This window comes from Acanthopagrus latus, chromosome 13, assembly GCF_904848185.1.
Source record: "Acanthopagrus latus isolate v.2019 chromosome 13, fAcaLat1.1, whole genome shotgun sequence".
In the NCBI taxonomy this organism is placed as follows: Eukaryota; Metazoa; Chordata; class Actinopteri; order Spariformes; family Sparidae; genus Acanthopagrus; species Acanthopagrus latus.
Window position 1 is genome coordinate 26,849,537 of NC_051051.1, and position 15,425 is coordinate 26,864,961.

Here is a 15,425-nt window from a genome sequence, read left to right on the forward strand (position 1 = left end):
AGATTAGTCTTTGTGCTAAAAGACTTCCAAATTCTGTGACAAATAATTTTCTTTGGCATTTTGAAGTCCTAAAACGCCGCAAGATTTACAAAATTTGCAACCACAATTATTAATTTAACAGTAACATTATACATTAAATTGACAGCAACATTAAACATTAGAAGTACACAGATTATTCCAAACGAGAATGTTTATTACTAATAAATTGCCAGACACTAGCTGAGGAGACTCCAGTGTCCTGAAGTCTGTCCAGAGGAAACTAAGCAGACATTTAACTTCAGAGCAGATATTTCTAAAACCAGCAGGACTCAACGAACACAAACTAAAACATAGAAACTTAAACAGTTTGCTTATATAAAAAGGAGGTATGCAACTTTAACAGGAAGTCCACAGTTACGTGTGGTCTAATAATCACCCCCTCCCCCACACACGTGTATGCCGTTAGCTCCCTGGTATAATCGGAACGTCCTGAAAGAAAGGAGCTTGCAGTTTTAAAGAATTATAAACGCAATAAAATGGTTTTGAAACACTCGATTCCACATGAACAGGGGGGGAAATACCAAATGGCTCATCTGAGGGGGATGCAAAGCACAATTCTTGAGTTATGCAGATAACCTTCAAGTTATTAAATTTAACATTTCATTATTACAGATCACTGGGTTGTGTGGCTTTTAAAACAAAAGAAAAAGAAAAGTCAAATCAAACTGAAGTTCAAATCTAAACCCATTCAACAACTTTTTAATCTTCCACCCCAGAACCTGGAAACATCAGAACAAAAAAAAGTTACTGAAAACGGTTTTTATTTGTCAAAAAAGCTCCTTTACAGCGCCAAGATTTTCAACCTGTAAAGTCAGCCAACATGTAAAATACAAGCCTTACAATACATTAGAATCAAAACGGGTACCAAAAAGTACAGTAAAAATTACACTTCCATCATTGGAAATGTGGAGGGGATGAAAAAAAAAAAAACACCAAAGGGAAAAGTAAAACCTAAAAATGATAGGATTAAAAAAAAAAAAAAAAAAAAAGGAAAAGTTACATTTCAGTTGTTTTCTGTACAAATGGTCTTCTGTCATAAAAGAGGTCGAGTCATGCCCAGTGTGTCCGTCCAGCCGTCGGTCTCACTGGATCACTGGAGTCCTGAGGGACGACACACAACTACGTCACATCTTACAACAAATTACCTTCAGTTTCCTTCAAGACGAAGACTTTTCTAAAGACTACCTAACGTCACTGAGGTAGGTGCTTAAAATCTAGACATCAAGACACTAAAAGTAAGAGGCAGGGCAGGAACTAACAACTGGGTGAGAGACGAGGAGCTTCTGCTACCTATACGTGACTGGATGAATCATACAGGAAGATAAACTACAGAATTCAGAGACATTGGTGATATTTATAGGCAAGGCCGCAAGATGAAGGCACGAGTGTGCAGGATCAGATGCATCCACACACACGCGTGCTCAAGCTATAAGAAAACTCACAACGATGCCCTGAGAATATCATCTGATGGAATTGTGCAAATGGGATCGATACAAGTCATTCTGGGTTTCTCATGTGTTATATTTGCCTTAATGTCTCTGAAAATGAATCATCTTAGTTTAAGCAAACCAAGTTTAGCACTACACACTGTTGCAGCCGTCTGTTAGACACCATCATGTTCATGAATTTGAATGCACCTGACTCCCGACTCCTAGATATTTTAAGATCTGGCAATTGGTCAAAAAGGTTGTGCCTGTATATAAACGGTGTGCGTATTGGTGTACGACAACACACCAGTTCTAAGTTTGCTGATGAGCTCCAAGTGAGACTTTTGATGTTTCTGTTCCGTTTTAGCTGCAAACAAACTCGACAATAAAACAAACTATGGTATTTATTGTCTATTTATTAATGTTTTACAAAGAATTTAACCTGAGCCAGCCATAAAACAATGATATCAAGTCACATTCATACAGCTTTTATAGTAAACAGATTTTTTAATTAAATATTTTAATGCAATGTGTCCAATCAGTGTGGCTGATGTACAAGTTCTGGTATCAGTACCGATATCTGGAAGAAAATAATGGTATCAGAACATTTCTACTTTGAGGGGCACCGTGTAGTTTGTGAAAAATTGTTTATTGTTTACAACGTTAATGAGGTAACAACACAAAGTAAAACAGTATGGACTGTGTCGTCCTTTAACTTCAGTTTGTTTAGTCAATCATAGAAAAAAAGTTTTTCTAGGCAGAAGAGAGAAAAAAAAAGATTCAAATTTCTTCAGCCAAACTACAGAGCGCTCCTTTAAGTCAGCGACAGTTTGTGAAGAAGGGCAGTCGTAGCGGTACCTTGTCTTTACCTTGCACTTCCATGTGATCATCAGTATGGCTTGTAGCTGCTCGGGTGTACCCCCCGCCTCGGGGTTTTCCCGTAGCTGGCGTTCCCCTGGTCTGCTGTAGAGAGAGGACAGACAGGTCAGCGACGCAGGCACGTTTCCATTCAACAGTCCTTCAACATGAAGCACCATCAACTCTGATTTAATGAGTTTATTTTACTTTCGTTTCCAAGTGTGAGAAGAGTTGTTTGAGACCAAACTCACGAGTACAGAGAGAGTCAGGACAGTGTTTCCCAGCGGGAACCTGCTATCTAGGCCCTATTACCTTCATGTTGCACAGTTTCTCAGTGTTCCCAGTATTTCTGTCCTGACCCGGCTCTAGTGTGGTCAGTGAAGACAGGTTTTTGTTTGTGTACAGACACGGTGGTACCAAACTCTGCAACCCCACTATTATGGCGAAACCGGAAGATCTGCACAACCACTGAGCGTCGCCGCCGTTTCCCTTTTTTGTTTGTGTGGTGCGATACAAACACAGCAGTCAGCGTTGGACGTACTGATGGGGGTCGATTCTGCTGCTTCAAGACTTTACATGTAGACTGACTAAATCCAGACATATCACATTTTTAAGCACTTTAAAATTATATTTACACTCATACAGATGCTTGCTCACATGCTAAAGTGGGGACAAAGTAAATTTAGAGACATAATGAGAAAACAACAAAAACCCAAATCAAACTTGTTGGTGTTTGATTACATTAACATGACTGTTAACTCACTGTAATCATAGCCGGGACCGTATCCATAGTAACCAGAAGAGTAGTCGTAGTTGCCATAGCCGCCATATCCACCGTATCCTCCATAGCCTTGGTTACCGTATCCCTGGTTCCAGTAGTTTCCATAGCCCTGGTTCCAGCCCTGGTTCTGTCCTGAGATACAACATACAGAGTTCACATGGAGGCGTCAGTCTGAGTCGCTCTAATATCACCGTCAATTATGACCACAAAACAGTCACTAAAAGCTTCTGTGACCAACGCTACATCAGGTAAACGAGGTATGGCTTCTGCTTAGTCTCAGACCTTTAACTTTGCTGCTCGGGTGTAAATTCTCCCACAGGAGTTGATCAGCCTCAGGACACTTCAGTGGTTTAATATGAACAGATTCATTGACATCCGTCTGTTTAGTTACCAAGATGCATTGTTGCATGTGTAATATCAGATTTTGACAGCGGAATAAATGAGACGAGGTGCAGATGCCCCTTCCTTACCTCCACGGCCCCGGCCCCCCCGGCCTCCATAACCGCCGCCACCACGTCCTCCTCCGTACTGCTGCTGCTGGTACACCTCCTTCGGCTGGGCGATCTTCAGCTCACACTGAAGGAGATGCAAACATATGTTAAACCTGACTCTCAGACGCTGGAATATTTTATTTCTCCAGAATAAAACCATCTAAAATTGCAGGTCGTCATGGAGGCATATAGTTTGACAAAAGAGAAACTTTTTTTTTTGAAACATCATCAAATCTTGACTGAAACTATTTCGAGTGTTTAACCTTCCCATCCCTCAGCAGCATCACAAATCTCCCTGAGACAAGAGTGTGTGCATGTGTCTAAGTACCCTGCCACCCTGGATGTTGTGGTATTTCTTCTCCAGACACTTCTTGACGCTGGATTCTTCTTTGTATGTGATGAAAATGAAACCCCTCCTCTTCTTTGATTTGGGGTCGATGGGAAGCTCGATAGTTTCGATCTAAAAAGTAGAGCAGATGACATACTAATAAAAACAGTGCATATTTACAGAACTTGACATTATTGATCAAACAGGCTCTCATTTAGAAGACGGTACCATGCTGACTGTTGCATTTAGTTTTCTGTTAACTCTCCAACACCGACGTGCTACTTCTCAACATTCTTTCTTGCATGTTTATAAACATTTTCCAAGAGACTGTTCTACTCTCAATACTGTAACAAACAGATAACTTCCTCTTTAGTAATATTTTCTTACTGGTAATTGTTAAAAAAAATGTAATCCCGAAATGTAAGAAACCACGCTCCCTTCAGAATTCTGTAGTAGAATTGTGCTCAAACTGACGTTCAGAATTTATTTCTGCAGATCAGCACCATTCCCCCAACTAACCATATTCTCCTGAGCATACACAACTACACAAAGCAGTTGGGCTCCACTGTCTTCCACCTGTAATTCTATGTTTTTTTTAACAATAGTTTACTAAAAAAACGTACCTCTCCGAAGGCCCCAAAATATTCCCGAATGGTTTCCTCAGTGGCCTCAGGGTTCAACCCGCCAACAAAGATCTTCTTGACGGGCTCCTTCTTCATGGCCATCGCCTTCTTGGGGTCGATGGGACGTCCGTCCAGTCTGTGTTCCTTCTGCTCCAGCACCTGTAGACACACGCATTATTACCATCTAGAATGTGACAGTGCAGCACAGATGGAAACTTGGTTCAATTAGTTTTGGCAACAAGAACAACAAGACTACTTTATCTCTTTTCAATCCACGACATGTGTGGTCATTAAAATAATTGTCAAGTCTGTGTATAAAAGCAATGAGACTCAGACAATGAAGCAACAAATATTAAGTTATGCTTCCAGTGTGTCTGTCAGAGTCAACATGTGCCGACTGAGTGGAGTTATGATACATGTGAAACACTCAGTTACACACCTTGTCCACGCTGCAGGCGTCCTTGAAGAGAACGAAGCCGAAGCCTCTGGATCGGCCAGTGTTGGAGTCCATCTTGATGGTGCAGTCCGACACCTCTCCAAACTTACTGAAGTAATCCTTCAGGTCCTTTTTACTCGTGTCCCAGCTGAGGCCGCCCACGAACATTTTACTGGTGAGACAGTGAGACACCTTGCAGTTAATGTCTTACTCTTTCAGATCAGGTATGCAGCACGTATATCTCATGCAGATCTATGTCTTCTGTCCCTGAGTCTTAATGAAAGAAAACGAAAGGCTGCCTAGTTATACTTCTGCTTTCTATCCTGCCATGAAGCCTACAAGGTCCGAACATCACTATGTACTTTTGCAAAATAAAGGCTGTATCGTTTGTTTTCAGACATTTTAAATCTCCTGTTTTCCCAAAGGTAGTCTAACATGCGAGTGTTTCAGGTCTCGGGGAAACTGAAAAACTCACCCAGCGTCCTCCTCTCCTTTGCTGGCATCAATCTTTCCTCCATCCGTGCCATTGTCTTGGCCGTCCTGGCCTTCCTGGCCGTCTTCTCCAACCATCAGCTCTGATTCCTGCTCCTGTTCCTGCTCGGCCCCGTTCTGGTCATCCTCTCCCTCGTTTCCATTCTGGTCCGATGTCTCCATGAGGAGAGTCTCAGCGTCTGCCATTCTGACGGTGGGCTGTTCAAAAACTAGACAGGGAGAAGAGCAAACAAAGCATGAACACATGTATATTTTTTTTATTCATGGTAAAATGACCACCAACAAATAGAAAGTACATCACTATTACTTTCCCACCCTCCAACTCAACCATGCTATCAGTTTAAATGAGGATTGTGGTGCCAGAGAGCAGAAACCTGTTAACAAAGGGGGCAAATACATTCATGTGGCCTGGTTTATTCATCATTTACTAATTTTAGTATTTAAAGGACAATTCAGTACAACACGACGAAGGCTAACAGAAAGCTAAGCTAGCCGAGGCTGCTTACGATGCTAACATAATGTTCCTTCTTTATTGTTATTTATCTTACAAGTTCAGTTTATGCTTCATCTTTAAAAAGGCAGAAAAAACACTTTAGCATTTGAACTGTGTCCACAATGAGCTACACTCAGTGTTTCAGGTGGAAGGGGCCAATTCGACTTTGCAAGCGAACAAAAAGCAGCAATAAACCGGCGTGATTGTCCGTGTTTCAGTGTTTGAGCGGACCGCGCTTTGCTCCGTTGCCGCTCGGCACAAAGTGAAGGCCCGGTTAGCAGCTAGCCAGCAGAACCTGAATAAAATACTCCAACTTATACAAGAGAAAGAATCCAGCACGCACATAAACAAAAATCTACATTTGCAGACGAATGCACAACGACTTAATTTCCGCTACGATCGATTAACGGACCACTGACTAACCGCAATAACCGCGTTAACGCACTTAGCACCTCTGCAGCTAACGGCAAGCTAGCTGAATATAATGCCAACAACGAGACACATCGCAGATTAAAGCGGTGAAACGCTGAAACGCATAGTGAAATTAACCGCCGTCTGAAACTGCAATCCCGTGTATATCAACAGATTCAGATATAAAAATGAGCAGATGTTCTTACGGTAAGAGGAAAATACCGGAGACGCCGACTCGTTGCTCAAAATGGACACTCTCCAAATTCGCCGCTAACTCGTGGCAACATATATACGACCGGATGTGGCCGAGCGCAAGGGGACGTCTTAAAGAGAGCGTCTGTGATTGGACGAATCGGACTAGTGCGCGAATAAAGACGCCACGCTATTGGCTGATTGGATGTCGCACTGATGACAAACAAACACAGCAGCCAGATGTCCTTCCTGCTTCCGGTCCTCCGGCCGCTTGAGACGAAACGAAAATGGCTTTTAATCGATGATCTGTTGTGCGGATGCTGCGGTGTTTGCGGCTGTTGCGCTCGACGATCAGAAAATATCGCTCGGAAACGATAAAAAGAGAAAAACAAAGTTGAGCTCGATGTTTGATTGGTCTGTGCAGTAACAAACACTCAGCAGACACTCGGACACTGAGGAGACAATGAGATGAACAGGATGTACAATTTTATTCATCTTGTTTTTGTGCAACAAACACACTATAATAATAACATAGAAATAAATCACTTTTTAAAAAAGGCGTAACGGGGCTAATAACAATCCTCCTTTAGATCATAAACACCTGATTACATTTCAAAATGATCTCTGGCTCTTCACACACTTTTCTTTCTGTTATCACACAGAAAGCACAACCTGCAGTCAGAACATCTTCCACGACCGACTGCAGATTCAAACTGAGAGTCTGCTGCTCCTAATATTCTCAGTCTTGTTCCTAATGAAGTCCTATCATGTCAGTTCGTCACTGTGTGAGGTCACAAACAGGTGCTTTTTACTTTGCATTTATTACAAAGTCACATGTGAAGAGATCCAGCAAGTTCTTTACATGCAATCCATAGAAAATGAATAAATAATTAAATGCAAAGAAAGACGGAAAAAAAGGGGGAAACATCTACATATTATATTATTGAAAAGAAGTTAAAAACTAAAATAATCAGCAGAATGTGAAGAAATAACATGATGTTAAAGATGTCTGTGTTGTTTTGCAGCTGCGGGGCTAACTGAGCTAACAGGCTAACTGAGCTAACAGGCTAACTGTAGCTACAGTCATGGATGTATGAACAGAATTCAGTTGATGTACAGTGTTGACGATGATTCTTACATATTGTACCTTTAATACAGGACAGTGTAGGTTCATGTTGATCCTGCAGCTTTTTGTGAAACCATCCATGAATGTCGAAAAGCTTGTGGATTTTTTTTTTCATTTGCAGTGATAATTTTTAAACTTAAATCTCAGAGACAATCAGCTTCTTCTGAATCACTGCTGATCCATCACACAGACTCCTGGTACTTTGCTGCACCTGCTGCACTGAGAACAGGTTTTTCTGTGATATCATTAAGGTTCGAGAACTTATTATCAGGGCTAAACTTTTTAATTTGGCTTTTATTTTGGAGAAACTGCATGAAGACTGTTATATTATTATTTTGTTTGTTTATTTGCCCTTCTCTAATGTATTGTATTGCTGCTTGTTTTAACCTGTTACTGCTAAATGTTTTTAATGGTTTATTCTTTTTATTCTGTCTTATGAATTTCTTTAACAAGACAGCTTCTATATAAATAAAGTTATTATTATCATTAAATACAATTCTGTGTCTCGCTCGACGTTCAACTTTTTGGGCGAATCGTTGCCCTGAATGCAACAGATGATCAGAGATTGTAACAGACGAAGCTGCTCCAGGTTCTGTTGGACTGATACTAAAACACATGGAACTCAGCAGAACCTGCAAATCCTGGGCAGAGTGTTTACTGAACTGCTTCACCCCGGCAACATCAACTCTACCTGCCAGCCAGGGGCAAGTCGAGGCATGACCTGAGATATGGGCACACTCACACACACACACACTCACACACACACACTAGCGTAACTGTGGAGACAGTTGTGTTACTCCAGCAGTGGTCACTTCTCAACAGAACAGTGAGATCTGCAGCGACTGCAGGTAAGATCACTCATCCACACACACGCAGGTAGAGGACAACACTGATATTTCACCTCAGACGTTGCACTGACTGCAAACACATCTGTTTGTTTTTTCACAGCCGTGGAGAGAACAAGAGGAGCCGAACTGAGAATTCATTCTGAAAATCACTGGCTGGAGAAGAGCTGCTTCACTCTTTGGTAAACTTTATTATTTCAGACTAACATTGTGTGTTAATATTTTTTAAATCTTGTATTTACTCATTACATAACTTGTTAAAAAGTCAGTGTCATGAAAAACAGACAAACTGAAGCCTGGATAAGAAATATTCTTTCTCAATAAATACATTCTTTAACAAACACCAGGTGCCCTTTGAGGGTTTGTTGAGGTAAGTTTGTTTTTTTTTAATTTTTACTTTTCTTTCAGTCATACCATTACTATTTATATACAACTATTTTCTGTTTTATAAGTTTAGTACCACTAAACATTTGTGTTTGTTCTCATAGCAAACCTTAAATCAAATAAAAAGTCACAAAATCCTCAGAAAAAGTTTTCTGGTCTGGTCACTTCCTGGAGTCTCAGCTGGTTGCCTGGCAACAGCTCATATCCAGGAAGTAGTCTGGTACACAAAACCACAAATTGTCTCTGCACTTCGGCTTTAGTACGAATGAATCCAACAAGATGGAACATATTCTTCACTGGGCTTTAAAAGATGTTTATTTTTGACAGAGCCAGGCTAGCTGTTTCCCTCTGTTTCCAGTCTTTGTGCTAAGCTAAGCTAACTGACTTTTTGTTATTCGTGTTAAATCTGTTTCAGTGTGAATCCACAGCAGTGCTCCTGACTCCTGGTTGGGGTTGTTGTGTAGGCAGTGTTGTTAGCTGATTGTTCTGACACACCAATCACTAACTACACTACCAGTACAACCACCGCCACACACAGCTGCTCAGCCAGAGCAGCTTCCACACCGAGCTCAGCATACAGCGTTCATGCAGGACTGAAGTGGATTATTCAACAAGAAGAAATAAACAAGAAGCTCCTCTTCGACATTTACGTTGAGATATAATGAAATAAAAGGGTCCACAGTGTCCCATCAACAGCTCCACTAGACTCTAATGTCCGTACATTAGAGAACACTGACTGGCTGCAGGACTTTATGTTGCAGCACCAGAGTCGACCACTGGAACAACGACCAGCGATGACCCACATACAAGTACCACTACATTTATTTGATCTTTGCAGATTCAGATTATTCAGAGTTAACAGACTTAATTGTGACGTGTTATCAGATACTGTTGTGGGCAGAACGTGTGAGAGGATTTGGCATCAGAGCCAAAGAAGACATTTTAAAAAAAAAAACAAAAACAAAAAAACCCCAAAAACTTTAAAACGGGGAATCTGACCGAAGTATCACCGGTACAATAATCGGAAAATGCTGAAAATCAGCCCCGATAATCCGTCTGGCTCTCAGTCAGATGTCACCACGTTTCACTTGAGTGACGCTGATGAAAACATTTGTTCGTATTCGTCCCTAAAGAGCCTCCTGCTGTTAAAATGAAAGAAGAAACGCCTCAGAACGAGCAGCAACACTTTTCAATGACTGTTCAATGTTACTTTATTCACACTTACTTTAATCTTATAGTTTAAAAAACACATTTAGAAGGAGGAAATACTTAAAATACTTGAATATTTCAAAGATTAAAAACATGCTCAAACAGCATTACTTTAAATCATTGACACTTTAAACCATGTAACAATTATAAACTCTTAACCTAAGATGCACGAACTGTCCTGAAACTCTTTTTTTCCCCTGCACACAGGGTCTGTAGTGCTTCGATCCGGCTTCAGGGCCGCTGTCCTGAGCAGTCACCCGATTGTGGTTCTGGGTTGAAGGCTCGGCTCGCTCTAGGATCGGGATTTGCTGACCCAGTGGTACTTGTCGACACGAGGCCCGGCGAAGGTGAACGAGGGTCGATAGGACTTGAAGCCTTTCTGGCCGGAGAACTGGGAGGTCGGACCTCCGGCTGGAGGAGCTTGAGGTGGGATCGCCTCCGCAGTGAAGGCCTTCCGCTTCTCCCTGAGCCAGGTCTGAGGAGCGCCGGGAGAAAACTCACTGAACTGAGGAGGAGAGGAGGAAGGTTAGAGGCAACCGACACAGCAGACTGAAACAGCAAAGACTCTTTAACTACCAAACCCTGCTGTAAACTCCCCAAGACTTTAAAAGTGTAACGTGACTGCTGAGATCTCATGTTGTGTCTTTTCCGACAGGTTCAGATTTTCTGACGACGTTATGAAAAAGATTCCTCCAGAGAGAATAAAACCCTTTTCAACCAGAAACAGCACCTGTCGCCAAAGCAACCGGCCTCCATTTGCACAAACAGTGATTTTATGGTTAAAACAGAGAAGCAGTGAACTAAGGATTTGTTTTTGACTGAAGCAGAGCCGGGGATTGTTGCAGCAGTGGAAAGATCAAGAAGGTGAATTTGGCGAGTTTAATTTTGAATAGTCGTTTTTTACAGCGATAAAATGACAGTTTCTGCAAATGGAGTCTGGTGGTTCTGGCGATAGAGGCCGTTTCTGTTTCAACAACAGGTTCATCTCTGCCGGGATCCTTAACAACAACATGAACCCGTCAGTGGAAACTTTCACTGGATGTTCTTTGACGACACTCAGGATTAGTCTGGTTTAGGCTCGACCCACCCTGTAGACACTGTTGGGGTTGCTGACTGTCGGGATTGTTTTGGGCTCAGGGTTGGTCGGTGGGATCAGAACAGAGCAGAGAGATGATTGGCTGCTGCTGCTCATACTGTTGTCTCCGCCCCCTTCCTCCTCCTCGTCTGAGGAGCTTCCCGATTGGACCTCCAGGCTCGCCCGCTCCACCGCGTCATGAATGCGGCGGGAAAATTCCCCATCGGCACGACGGTCGCTGGCCACCACCGAGACACAGAACGGAGTGCTGTGTTCACCGTACCTGCAGGAAAACAGACAACTGAGACAAACCAGCAACCTTCAGAAGAAAACAGTGCAGCTTCTATTAAAACGGTCGTCTGCATCATCTCACTGCTCCCGAGCGTCGTCGCTTCAGTCCTCGTCTCACCATGTTGTAAGAAATCATCAGTCACATGATGGACACGCATGTCTCCAGAACACCTTTACTAATTATGAAACCAGCAGCATGTTTCCTCCTCTGCAGCAGTGAGTCGGTACGTTACGTCTTCAAATGATCGATTAGAACAACAATTAAACACTTTGGACAAGAGTTGCATGTCTGAACCCTCAACATGAAACTTTAAGTCTTTGGATGCTGTGAGGCAGCTGGTAGAATCCAGGAAGTCACAGGTAGGCTAAGCTAAGCTAAGCTAAGCACCTGATTTAGCATACAGACGCAATAGAATCAGTCTCATCATACGAGTCAAACAAACAACGAGTCTACAGTGAAAGTAAGTGTGATGACCGACCTGCAGGACACCTCCCCGGGGTCGACCCACACAGTCAGCTCCTGTGGAAAGCCCAGGTCCTCGTACCGCACGGCGCTCCGCTCGCAGGCCTGCTGCAGAACCGGGTCCTGCAGCCGCACACGGTTCATCCGCAGACACCTGGAACACACAGCGGAGACGATCAGCACCACACGACTCGGCCTCACGGGGCTTATCAAAGTCCAACTGGGCTGCTTTTAGTGCTCTCTGTAGACGACTAGCTTTGGTTTCATATGACCCGTTTAGTCCAGAATTTTACTTTTCTGCATCAGATTTTGGCCTCAAAACCAATAAATCTGAATAAAAAGTACTTTGTGATGCTTTGAAAACACGTATGTGCAGAAACATTGTTTTGTCTGGTGTGCATTTTTAAATTCTCTAAACTTTTTGGGATTAAGACTTTGTAAAGTATAAAAACTAAGTGTCGTTCAACAGGAACATATAAATTGTCCTCAGACGGGAACAACAGGTTTATTTTACTGTATAACATTATAAAGTCATCAGTGTAAAAGTATAAAACTGTACTTCATCATCTTGGTCTCAGTTGTTCCTCACTGCAGTCTTTCTGCTCTCCAGAGAGAAATGCCCTCATCAAAAAATAAAAATCCATATAGACTAAATTGAATGCATGTAAAATAAAAATCCACCCATCTCGTCTCTCATATCAAACTACAAATGATATCAAGCATAATTAACAAGCTCCAACCAGGAAATCAGATCAGGTTTTGGATCTTGTCCATCGTCTGGCTGGACTGGCTGTAAAAGTTCTTGGCTGAGCTGGCAGCCATCTTGTGTTTGCACAGATTAAGACAGAAACAGTCCACAGACGAGGACAACAGGTCCAGCTTTAGCAGAGTGAAGGACAAAGAACGGAAAATGTCTCCATGAGGACGAAACGTCTCAGAAGGATAAAAACAAAAAACAACGAACATCTTAAAAAACAAAACCAAATCTCCACCCAGTGTTTCTCTGGACAACATGCAGCCTGTCAGAGATGAAGTGACATTATAAGTAGACGAGTTATTGATCTGAAAGGGAAATGATCATCTCACAGCAGCATTAAAAGGAGCAGTCTGTAGTTTTGTTGAAGAAATGTTGAGAAAGATGTTAACTGACAAACTGAATAATCAAACTCCTTGTTTTAATGAATAAACTGAACGAACAAACCAACCTTAAAAGCACAACACAATTTATATTGTTCTACTTTGTTTACATGTGGCGGACCCTGCCACATCTCTAGCTTCAAACAGTGTTCTGGAACCTTTTATTTCCCTCTGAGAACAGCTCATTTATTCACAGAGTCCATATTATTACCTCATTAATATTGTGAACGTTAAACATCTGGGTTTAATTTTCTTTTTTTAAAACTACATAATGTCCCTTTAAACTACAGCTTGAGAAGTTTTTCTGATACCTGACGGAGACAGAGCGTACCTGTAGGCCTGGCCCTTGGTGGGGGCGTTGGGGTGCCAGTGGTTCTTGTAGCTCTCGAACAGAACGGAGGTGAGCGCCGCAGCGAAGCGCTCTCTGCCGTCATTACCCAAACATCCATATCGCTTCACCAGCCGGGCCAAGAAGAACACAGCAGCAGCAATCTCCTCCTTCATCACTGCACACACACTCTCTGACCTTCAGCGTAACAAACCTGCACTGTTAAAAACCTCTGCAGAGAATAAAACACGTGTAGGCCGATCCTACTCTCATAGAAAAACAAAAAAAACACATAAAACTAACAGGACACCTGGAGGTCAGACGACTTCAGCAAACAGATTTGCTGCTGGAGCTCTGGAGAGAACTCCGCTGTGATTTCCACCACAACAATAAATATATATGTGTGTGTATATGTGTGTACGTCTAAATGTGTGTGTCAGCAGCAGAAACTTCACACACATCAGATGCTAAAAGACTTCAAACAAAAAAAAAAACACAGTAAATTCCTCCGTCTTTCTCATGTGGCTTAATGAAACCTCAGTTCAGCTGTGTGACGGTCTGACACACCTGAAGCTCGCTGACTTAATCACCCTGTGACACCTGTTGTCCTCTGCTCTTCTCTGCTGATCAACTCACTTTTTACAAGATTTACTGGATTATTAATTGACCCCAATCCAGCCACTGGGATGAGCAGGTTTTCACTCTTTTCCAACCAAAAATACAGTAATCCCACATAAAAATATCATCGGAGTAAAGCAGTGTTGTAAAAAGGTACCCAGAGGTCACACCTGAGTAAAAAGCAGAGACATCGTGTTAATACATCAGTTATGTTCTGGTGAAAGTCACCGATCGCACAGCACTTCACCAGCACGGATCTGATATTCAGCACTTTTGGAATCTGTGTTTTTAAAAAGAATTAGATTGGTTTAAAATTGTACTTCTATGTGCTTTGGCTCAGCATGTAATCTGCAAAGTAACTAAAATCATCAAATAAATGCAGGAAGCAAAAAAGAAAAATAACTCGTCAGTTTTAGAGTTTTGACTGAAAGTGCAGCCAGTGCAGGGTGACACACAGTTAAAGCTGCTGGCAGTTCAGTTTATGAGTGTTACTAACATTAAAACAGCCTCTGCTGCTGCTGGAGGTCTGACTGCTGGACAGACTGCTTCACCAAACTCCATTCTAAAAACAGGTGTTTTATAGTCAGGCCTTATTTTTCATAGTAAAACGGCTCAAAATCTGCCAAACACAAACATCAGCAGAGGTATTGTGTAAATTGTTAGTTTGTGTCAAGCACAGAGAACACAACCATCGATGCAGAGCAGTCAGAGGTGGAAGCAGGTCTGGAGGGGGTTCAGGTGGGATCCATCATGTGTGCTGAGTGGGTTTACTCCAGGTCTTCTCCCACAACAACACAGATGGGTGGGCACTAAAAATTGCCCCAGAATATTAAACAACCATTTAGACCGTTAAAAGACACCTGCTGTGTCTCAGTTCAGGTCTGCATCCTTCAGAGGAGCATCTGAAGTCTGTCCCAGTCTGAAGGATCCTCCAGAGGCTCCTTCTTCTCCATTTCTGGAGGATGCACCGGCCTCACATTTCCCAAGATTCTTTGCACGCACGAAAAAAAGAACGTAAGAGTAAAACATCTGGTGACGCAACCAGGAAATGCTCCAAAGGCCAGACCGTCCCATTTAACAACAGCTGACCAGGTTAACAAGGTCTCTGAAGGACTCGCCTTCACAGACCACAAAGACCACAAAGACCAGGTCCTTCACAGGATGCAGACCCTGAACTGAGACGTTTTGACATGATGGCTCTGTTCTATCACCCAGTTGGTCGTGTCAGTGAGGGAACATGCTCGAGACCAGAACCAGGAACTAGCTCTTCCAAACTGAACGCAGCCATCATGACTGTTATATATTCAGTCTGCTGTGCTATACGAGGAAAACTTCTTCACATCTTTAGCATCATTTTATAATCATTCCCCAGAGAACA

At 42.3% G+C, this 15,425-nt stretch overlaps 2 protein-coding genes and 1 long non-coding RNA gene across 7 annotated transcripts; 1 reads left to right on the forward strand and 2 right to left on the reverse strand.

Annotated features, from left to right (window-relative positions):
* Window positions 1-170: 170 nt before the first annotated feature.
* On the reverse strand, window positions 171-6,743 carry LOC119031529 (heterogeneous nuclear ribonucleoprotein A/B-like). Of its 4 annotated transcripts, none has more exons than XM_037120070.1 (9): window positions 6,586-6,743; window positions 5,459-5,684; window positions 4,987-5,155; window positions 4,548-4,706; window positions 3,925-4,056; window positions 3,576-3,681; window positions 3,088-3,237; window positions 2,336-2,429; window positions 171-1,140 (listed from the first exon to the last, which is right to left on the reverse strand). In XM_037120070.1, the coding sequence occupies exons 2-8, from the start codon at window positions 5,659-5,661 to the stop codon at window positions 2,356-2,358; spliced, it is 993 nt and encodes a 330-aa protein (XP_036975965.1). In that variant the 5' UTR covers window positions 5,662-5,684; window positions 6,586-6,743; the 3' UTR covers window positions 171-1,140; window positions 2,336-2,355. The 4 variants fall into 4 exon arrangements, with proteins under 4 accessions (XP_036975965.1, XP_036975966.1, XP_036975967.1 ...); XM_037120071.1 differs by having other exon boundaries at window positions 2,325-2,429; XM_037120072.1 differs by lacking the exon at window positions 171-1,140 and adding an exon at window positions 1,863-2,046.
* A 1,619-nt stretch (window positions 6,744-8,362) lies between these two features.
* LOC119031834 lies at window positions 8,363-10,333 on the forward strand. Its single transcript, XR_005078709.1, has 2 exons — window positions 8,363-8,545; window positions 8,646-10,333. It is a non-coding gene; the product is annotated as an uncharacterized LOC119031834 (long non-coding RNA).
* On the reverse strand, window positions 10,120-13,953 carry btg4 (B-cell translocation gene 4). 2 transcript variants are annotated; one of them, XM_037120575.1, is made up of 5 exons: window positions 13,740-13,953; window positions 13,433-13,627; window positions 11,981-12,118; window positions 11,223-11,493; window positions 10,120-10,640 (listed from the first exon to the last, which is right to left on the reverse strand). In XM_037120575.1, exons 2-5 carry the CDS (start codon window positions 13,603-13,605, stop codon window positions 10,428-10,430), a joined length of 795 nt encoding a protein of 264 aa, XP_036976470.1. In that variant the 5' UTR covers window positions 13,606-13,627; window positions 13,740-13,953; the 3' UTR covers window positions 10,120-10,427. The 2 variants fall into 2 exon arrangements, with proteins under 2 accessions (XP_036976470.1, XP_036976468.1); XM_037120573.1 differs by having other exon boundaries at window positions 13,433-13,951.
* Window positions 13,954-15,425: the final 1,472 nt, after the last annotated feature.